Below are 9469 nucleotides of genomic sequence, written 5' to 3'. Positions count from 1 at the left end.
CTTACAAGAATAGATGGCAAGCACGACCCCATACCCCTAGCCTCTCAGGTAGCCTCACCTCCCAGGTCACATCCTCCCCAACTCAGCCCTCCTATACCTGCCCCCTGCCTCAGCCCCCCAACCCCCCCCCCTGCCTCAGCCCCCCAAAACCTGCCCCTTCCACATTTGCACCTCCCCAATGATTCCCCTGCCCCTGCTACATCACACCTGTCAACGACCCCAGTGGGTCAAGCCATGCCCTCCCCAAACCCACCTTTCCACCCCCACTCCCCTACTACCCCCTTCTACTCCCCTGCCCCTTCTACCCCATTGCCCTCAATTCCATCTGCTCCATTCCAGCTTCCACTGCACCCCTCTTACACTCACCCCCAAACCCTCACCCCTCCTATGCACCTCCAGCCCACATTTAACCCCCTCACTTTGTGACTCTAACACCTTCATCCATCTCCCTCTTCCCCTCTTCTCCAAAACCCCCACCTACCCTCGATTCCCCCCCTAACTAATACACCCCTCTCTTCCACTCCCATCACCCATGCTCCATTCTCCTCTCAGCCCTCTGCCCTCAATATCCCTCTCCCCCCCCCCAACCTCTCAACCTCTATCTGACTCTCAGTCTCACTATACTTCTCAACCCCCCTATGCCATTCAGACCCTCTCTAACTTTCAGACCCATTATGCCATTCCTACCCCTCCTGTCGGAAAATCCGACACCAATTAATAATATCAATGCAATTGCTGATAATATTGCCATTGTATACACAAGTTAACCCATAGAAAATGTAACTTGTGGTGGAACTTTCTGTCTATAGAAAACGGGATATCATTGCCACATACTATTATAAATTCACCAGCTATTCTGCTGGGAATTATTCTTAAATACATTGGTCTTTGGACTTTACCATCATAAAAACATCTCATATAAATTAACTTAATTATCAATATTAAAATAGAGTAAATGTGACCCTTCTATCACTTACTGACATCTGGACAAATAGGCCAGTAGCGTCATTAGTGAAGGAGTAGTCAACCATTGTTTGTTTAAGACCAGAGGCGCACGGGAGCAAATTCAGCTCCTGTTAATTTCTCTTGGACGAAGTGTTATGGAAACCAAAGGTCTGCCATCATCAACACGCTGTCAACAATAATCAAGGAAAGTGTTCTGCCGAAACCCGTTTATCTAATCATTTTTGGCCATTAATGTCAGTAGATAGGGCGTACCGGTTAGAATGCAAAGAGCCTCTTAAAAAAAGGTAATTAAGCCTTGGTCTTTATAATTCATTATACAGTGTTTTCTCTGATATAGCTCTCATATATTAGGATTCTGGCTTTATAGCTAGTGCCTTTGACAGGACAAGAAGAGGAAGCAAACTTTGTGTATCAGTTACTGGGTGACGGAAGCTGCCTCACACGAGGAAATGTGGTGTCTACATCCTAGTTATATCTGGTGGACTAAGCTGGCTGTATAATAAGATAAGGAACCTCTTCAATGTATACTAATATGTAGTTTAATACTGTAGTTTGATTGGCTGCATATATATAAATTCAATATAAACCCCCCCTAATGTGTAGTGGATCGATTTGTGAGATTATTGCAGAAATACAGTCCACTTAACATCATACAAATTGCTATCGAAATATATAAATTAATGTAAATATAAATTCTATATAAATTCATATAAATTAAATAAATATAAATATAAATTAAAATAGGGATAGAGGCAGAAGGATTCACTACAAACGACAAGGAAGTGTGTGAGGAACTCAACAGGAAATTCCAGATCTTCACATTAGAGCAAGGAGAAGTTCCAGAGATAAGAGAGGGAATATCTAACCAGGCACCACTGGAGAGATTGAGATTACCAGTGTTGAGGTGAGGAAACATTTGCTAGAGTTGGGTGTGACAAAGGCTATAGGCCCGGATGGAATCTCACGATGGATTCTGAAGGAAGGAGCAGAAGCACTGTGCCTGCCACTCTCCATGGTGTATAATAAATCACTGTTAAGAGGTGGACAGCCAAAGTCTTAGAAGTAGGCTAATGTAGTCCCGATATACAAGAAGGGTGTCAGGCTAGGCCAGTGTCCCTAACCTGCGTACCAAGCAAGATGATGGAGAAGATTGCGCGAAGAAAGCTAGTGGAACACCTGGAGCGAAAGAACTTTGTGACACAACAGCAGCATGGGTTCAGCGATGGCAAATCAAGCCTCAAAGGGTTAATTGAATTCTATGACCAAGGGAAAAAAGTGAGACAAGAAAGTGAGGCATGGGCAGACTGCACATTTTTGGGTTGCCAGAATGCTTTTCACCCAGTAGCGAAAGTATAGGAGACTAGTGCACAAGCTGGAGATGCAGGCTGGAGAGAAAGGGAAGGTACTCCATTGGATAAGGGAGTACCTAAGCCACAGGAGACAACGAGTCACTGTGAGGGGTGAGGTTTCGGAGTGGCGAGACGTCACCAGTGGAGTCGCACAGGGATCAGTCCTTGGACCTATACTGTTTCTGACATATGTAAATGATCTCCCAGAGGGTATAGACTGGTTCCTCTCATTGTTTGTTGAAGTATAAATTATGAGGAGGATTAAGAAAGAGGAAGATAGTATGAAGCTACAAGATGACCTAGACAGACTGATAGAATGGTCCAACAAATGGCTTCTAAAGTTCAACCTAAGTAAATGCAAGGTAAATAAACTAGGCAGAGGAACTAGGAGGCCAACACAGGATCCCGAATGGGAAATGAAGTCCTTCATGAAACGGACAAAGAGAAAGATCTAGAAGTTGATATCACGCCAAACCTGTCTCCTGAATTCTATGTAAAAAAATAACATCAGGGGCGTATGCGAGGCTGGCTAACATCAGAAAAGCCTTCAGAAACCTGTGTAAGGAAGCCTTCAGAATCTTGTATACTACAGATGTAAGACCAGTGTTACGGACCCGAGTCCAGCGTTGGAGCATGGAGCAGCGACGACAACGCCATCTGTGAGTCCGCTCCCGAAACCCCCTCCAAATGGACGACGCCATCTTGTGGTGACAGGATAGGCCAGCAATAAGTGCTGGATTCCTGTCCTAGTTGACTCGCGACGTAGCCTCTGCTGACCTCTGGTGAGGTGGTGCTTAGACAGTGAACGCCATCTATGGAGTGAAGAGGTGGACGTTTCTGTCTAAGCTTGTGAGTGAAGCGTCCCAGTATTAATGATGAGTCTGATTGCAGAGTCGACCTGGGACTGCTGTGTTGGACGATGGACCAGTCTACCCAAGGCAGCCAAGGTCTCCTCACCAGTCTGCTGAAGAAGCTGTGAGTCACAGCTTCTTCACAGGAACCAACGCGGGGAAAATAATATTTTAGATTTAGTGTTAACTAACAGGGAAACACAAATTAAGGACATGAAAATAGGGAGTGAGCTAGGGAACAGTGATCATAAAGAAATCAGATTTAGCATAGAATGGAATAGATCTGTAGGAAAAAATTCTGTTAAAGTGCCTGATTTTCGAAAAGCTGATTTCAATAGCCTAAGAATTTTTTTGGATCAAATAGATTGGAATGTCTTGGGGATGGGGTGTGACCTAGACATGAACCCAGCGACAGGTGACGGAAAAGGGGATTTCGATGTGGATTCAATATATAACCTATTTAAAAGTATTCTAAGCAAAGCCCAGGAACGTAGTATACCATATAAATTTAATAGATCGAATACTAATGATCCAAAGTGGATAACAAAGGATCTGAAGAACCTTATTAGTAAAAAGAGAGCTTGGTACAAAAGGATTAAGAATGGGGAAGTCAGTTTAGAACAGGAATTCGTACAACTGGTTAGAAATGTTAAAAAAGAGATAAGGAAAGCAAAATGAAACTACGAAGTTCGCATAGCAGGGCAAGCGAAGACAAAACCTAAAGGTGTTTTTTTCAGTTATATCGAACTAAGACTAGGGAAAGGATAGGTCCATTAAAAACTGAGACAGGTCAAATAACGGATAATGACGAGGAGATGAGTAGTATTTTTAACAAATATTTTATATCTGTATTTACTAAAGAGGAACTTAACAATATGCCTTCAGCCGAACAAATATTTGTGGGTGGGGACGAGGACAGGTTGACTAGTTTAGCAGTTACCAGGGAGGATGTAATTAAACAAACAGTAAAACTAAAACCAAACAAATCCCCAGGGCCGGATGAAGTGTTTGCCAGGGTGCTTAAAGAATGCAAAGAAGAGCTTTCCGGGTCACTGTCTACCATATTTAATAAATCAATAGAGTTAGGTAGAGTGCCAGAGTCATGGAAGGTAGCTAATGTGGTACCAATTTTTAAGAAAGAAGATAGATCACTTGCGTCAAACTATCGGCCAATTAGCTTAACGTCTATTGTCGGAAAGTTACTTGAATCGATAATTGCAAATACAATTCGTCTTCATCTTGAAAAACATAAATTAATAAATGAATCGCAACATGGTTTTACAAATGGCCGTTCATGTTTAACAAATTTGCTATCTTTTTATTCCAACATAGTTGAGGCAGTTGATAGTGGTAAGGATTGTGATGTTGTGTACCTTGACTTTAGCAAAGATTTTGATACAGTGCCACATGAAAGACTGATAAAAAAGATAGAGGCTCATGGTATTGGGGGTGCTATATTAAGTTGGATTAGGGCATGGCTATACCAAAGGAAACAGAGTTAGTATAAATGGGGTTAAGTCAGAGTGGGATAATGCTGTTAGTGGAGTACCTCAGGGCTCTATCCTGGGACCTCTGTTGTTTATAATTTATATAAATGATTTAGATTCAGGTTTGAGTAGCAACATCTGCAAATTTGCCGATGATACAAAAATCGGTAGGGAAATTAACACGAAAGAAGACTCACTATCACTTCAAGTTGATCTAAATAGGGTTTTGAAATGGTCAAAAGATTAGCAGATGCAGTTTAATGCTGATAAATGTAAATTTCTGAGGCTAGGTAATGATGACAGAGTTACAAGATACGCGCTAGATGGTGTTGAGATTGCGAAAGGGATCTGGGAGTTATGATTAGTAAGAATTTAAAACAAAAGGATCAATGCATGAATGTTCGTAATAAGGCAAATAGGACACTGGGGTTTATTAATCGAAGCGTTAGTAACAAGACACCTGGTGTGGTTCTCAAGCTATATCTTGCTCTAGTTAGGCCCCATTTAGATTATGCAGTTCAGTTTTGGTCGCCGTACTATAGAATGGATATAAATTCACTCGAACGTGTCCAGCGTAGGATGACTAAGTTAATTCCCCAAATTAGAAATCTTTCATATGAAGAAAGATTAACAAAGCTTAAATTGCATTCACTGGAAAGGCGAAGAGTTAGGGGTGACATGATAGAGGTTTACAAGTGGATGAATGGACATAACCGGGGGGATATTAATAGGGTATTAAAAGTATCAACACAGGACAGAACACGAAACAATGGGTATAAATTGGATAAATTTAGATTTAGGAAAGACTTGGGTAAATACTGGTTCAGTACCAGGGATGTTGATTTGTGGAACCAATTACCGCGTAACGTGGTGGAGGTGGGGTCCCTCGATTGTTTCAAGCGCGGGTTGGACATGTATGTGAGTGGGATTAGGTGGTTATAGATAGGAGCTGCCTCGTATGGGCCAATAGGCCTTCTGCAGTTGCCTTTGTTCTTATGTTCTTATAAGTAGCATTAACAATAGCTGCAGTATAAGTAACAGTAACAATAGCTGCAGTATAAGTAACAGTAACAATAGCTGCAGTATAAGTAGCGTTAACAATAGCTGCAGTATAAGTAACAGTAACAATAGCTGCAGTATAAGTAGCAGTACCATTAGCTGCAGTATAAGTAGCAGTAACAATAGCTGCAGTATAAGTAGCCGAAGTAATAGCTGCAGTATAAGTAGCAGTAACAATAGCTGCAGTATAAGTAGCAGTAACAATAGCTGCAGTATAAGTAACAGTAAAAATAGCTGGAGTATAAGTAGCAGTAACAATAGCTGCAGTATAAGTAGCAGTAATAATAGCTGCAGTATAAGTAACAGTAAAAATAGCTGCAGTATAAGTAGTAGTAACAATAGCTGCAGTATAATTAGCAGTAACAATAGCTGCAGTATAAGTAGCCGAAGTAATAGCTGCAGTATAAGTAGCCGAAGTAATAGCTGCAGTATAAGTAACAGTAAAAATAGCTGCAGTATAAGTAGCAGTAACAATAGCTGCAGTATAAGTAGCAGTAATAATAGCAGCAGTATAAGTAGCAGTAACAATAGCTGCAGTATAATTAGCAGTAACAATAGCTGCAGTATAAGTAGCCGAAGTAATAGCTGCAGTATAAGTAACAGTAAAAATAGCTGTAGTATAAGTAGCAGTAACAATAGCTGCAGTATAAGTAGCAGTAATAATAGCAGCAGTATAAGTAGCAGTAACAATAGCTGCAGTATAAGTAACAGTAACAATAGCTGCAGTATAAGTAACAGTAACAATAGCTGCAGTATAAGTAACAGTAACAATAGCTGCAGTATAAGTAGCAGTAATAATAGCAGCAGTATAAGTAGCAGTAACAATAGCTGCAGTATAAGTAGCAGTAACAATAGCTGCAGTATAAGTATTAGTAGTAATAATTGCAGTATTTATAGCAGTGTAAGTAGCAGTATAAGTAGCAGTATCATTACCAGCAATAATAGCTGCAGTATTAACAATTCTACATAAAAACCAATAGAAGATAAATCATTATATATGTAGGAGGTAAATAATGAACCATTCTGGAGTGTAAGTCTAGAAGGTAAATAATGAACCACTCTGGAGTGTAAGTCGTGGAAGCTGGAAATGGCAGAGAGACGAATAACTCCTTTTCCTGAGGCTTTTGTTAACGCTCATAGCCGCTAGGAACCGACTCTCGGGAAGGATTTCAGTAATCTTTAAGGCAAGTGATCTTGCCTAAAAGGTTTAGTGATGGCTCATGGCGGGAGGGAGTTGGCGAGCCATTGAGGAAGCCTGAGGAGGCGGGTGTGTGTTGGAGCCATCTGGCAGGGGCAGCATAGTAACACCTCCACCGGTCTCTAGAGAACTCTGGCAGGGTCAGCATACCAACACCTCCACCGGTCTCTAGAGAACTCTGGTAGGGGCAGCATATGGTATTAGGCAGTGATGTGGTGGAGGCTGACTCCATACACAGTTTCACAGTATACTCAAGGAAGGGCCCAGAAAACAAAAGGTTAGCATACCGAAAGGGAAACTATGATGAGATAAGAAAATTCCTAACAGATATAACTTGGGAATCTGAGCTCAAGGGAATGGCGGTCCAAAGCATGATGGACTTCATCACACAGAAGTATAAGGAGGCAACAGACAAGTTTATCCCGGTCCTAAAAGAAAAAATGCAGATGAGAAACTCATGATGTAATCAGCGATGTACGCTAAGAAGCAATTAAGTACAAGGGCATGGAGAAACCATAGAAGTAATAGGACACTTGAGAGTAGAGGAGGATACCAGAGTGCCAGGAATGAATATGTCAGGTTGAGATGAGAGGCAGAAGGGCAATACGAAAATAACAAAGCAAGCCAAGCTAAGACTCAACCTAACTTGCTGCACAGCCACATCAGGAGAAAAACAACAGTGAAGGAACAGGTAATGAAACTGAGGATAGTGGTAGACAGATGAACTACAAACAACAAGGAAGTGTGTGAGGAACTCAATAAGAAATTCCAGGAGGTCTTCACATTAGAGCAAGGAGAAGTTCCAGAGATAAGAGAAGAAATAGTTAACCAGGCACCACTAGAGGAGTTTGGGATTACCAGTGGGGACGTAAGAAGGCTTTTGCTAGAGTTGAATGTGACAAAGGTTATAGGCTCGGATGGAATCTCCCTATGGATACTAAAGGAAGGAGCAGAAGCACTGTGCCTGCCAATCTCCATGGTCTATAACAAATAACTGGAAACAGGTGAATTGTCAAAAATTTGGAAGATGGAAAATGTAGTCCCGATATACAAGAAAGGGAATAAACAGGAGGCACTGAACTACAGGCCAGTGTCCCTAACCTGCATACCATGCAAGCTGATGGAGAAGATTGTGCTAAAAAAGCTTGTGGAACATCTGGAGCCAAGGAACTTTGTAACACAGCACCAACATAGGTTCAGGCCCGCCAAACACACACCGAAACTACGACGTTGGTACAACGTTCGAACAAGTTTTAACATCTCCTAACCAGTTATAACAAACAATATAGCACGTTGTAACAACGTTCTAATACGTCATTGACACGTTAAGCCAAGATGTAACAGCTTTATTACCAGTGGTAACAAGAGGAGAATAGAGACAGTTACGGTTTGTGTTTCCAGGGGGGATGGCAAGATATGCCTCAAAGGATTAATTGATTTCTACGATTAGGCAACAAAAATCAGGTAAGAAAGAGAAGTGGTTGGCAGCTTCCATATTTTTTGATTGCCAGAAAGCCTTTGACACAGTGCCACACCAGAGACTGCTGGGAAAGCTGGAGATGCAGGCAGGAGTGAAAGGGAAGGTACTCCATTGGATAAGGGAGTACCTAAACAACAGAAGGCAGTGAGTCAGAGCGAGGGGTGAGGTCTCAGATTGGCGAGACGTCACCAGTGGGGTCCCGCAGGGATCAGTCCTTGGACCTCTACTGTTTCTGATATATGTAAATGATCTTCCAGAGGGTATAGAATCATTTCTCTCATTATTTTCTGATGATGCAAAAATTATGAGGAGGATTAAGATGGAGGAAGACAGTATGAGACTACAAGATTACCTAGACAGACTGCATGAATGGTCCAACAAATGGCTACTAAAGTGCAACCCGAGTAAATGCAAGGTAATGAAACTAGGCATCGGAAACAGGAGGCCAGACACAGAATGCAGAATAGGAGATGAAGTACTTAATGAAACGAACAGAGAGAAAGATCTAGGAGTTGATATCACACCAAACCTGTCTCCTGAAGCCCACATAAAAAGAATAACGTCTGCGGCATATGCGAGGCTGGCTAACATCAGAACAGCCTTCAGGAACCTGTGTAAGGAATCATTCAGAATCTTGTACAACACATATGTAAGACCAATCCTGGAGTATGCGGCCCCAGCATGGAGCCCGTACCTTGTCAAGCACAAGACGAAGCTGGAAAAAGTCCAAAGGTATGCCACTAGACTAGTCCCAGAACTAAGAGGCATGAGTTACGAAGAAAGACTGCGGGAAATGCACTTTACGACACTGGAAGACAGAAGGGTAAGGGGGGTCATGATCACTACCTAGTAGTGATCATGATCAAATGATCAAATCAAAATTGATTCAAATGAATCAAATTAAATGATCATGATCAAATTCTCAGAGGAATTGACAGGGTAGATAAAGATAAACTGTTTAACATGGGTGGGACGCGAACAAGGGGACACAGGTGGAAACTGAGTACCCAAATGAGCCACAGAGACGTTAGAAGGAACTTTTTCAGTGTCAGAGTAGTTAACAGATGGAATTCATTAGG

The 9469-nt window shown here is 41.8% G+C and overlaps 1 protein-coding gene across 1 annotated transcript in view; it reads right to left on the bottom strand.

Annotated features, from left to right (window-relative positions):
* Positions 1-9469, bottom strand: part of LOC123765906 (uncharacterized) — a 44574-nt gene that overhangs the window by 14592 nt on the left and 20513 nt on the right. The window contains exon 2 of the mRNA XM_069336893.1: positions 5639-6674. Within this exon, the coding sequence (XP_069192994.1) occupies positions 5639-6674 (1036 nt within the window). The remainder of the gene's footprint in view (positions 1-5638; positions 6675-9469) is intronic.

Source organism: Procambarus clarkii, chromosome 37, assembly GCF_040958095.1.
Source record: "Procambarus clarkii isolate CNS0578487 chromosome 37, FALCON_Pclarkii_2.0, whole genome shotgun sequence".
Lineage (NCBI taxonomy): Eukaryota > Metazoa > Arthropoda > Malacostraca > Decapoda > Cambaridae > Procambarus > Procambarus clarkii.
This window is presented reverse-complemented; position numbering and strand designations above follow the sequence as displayed.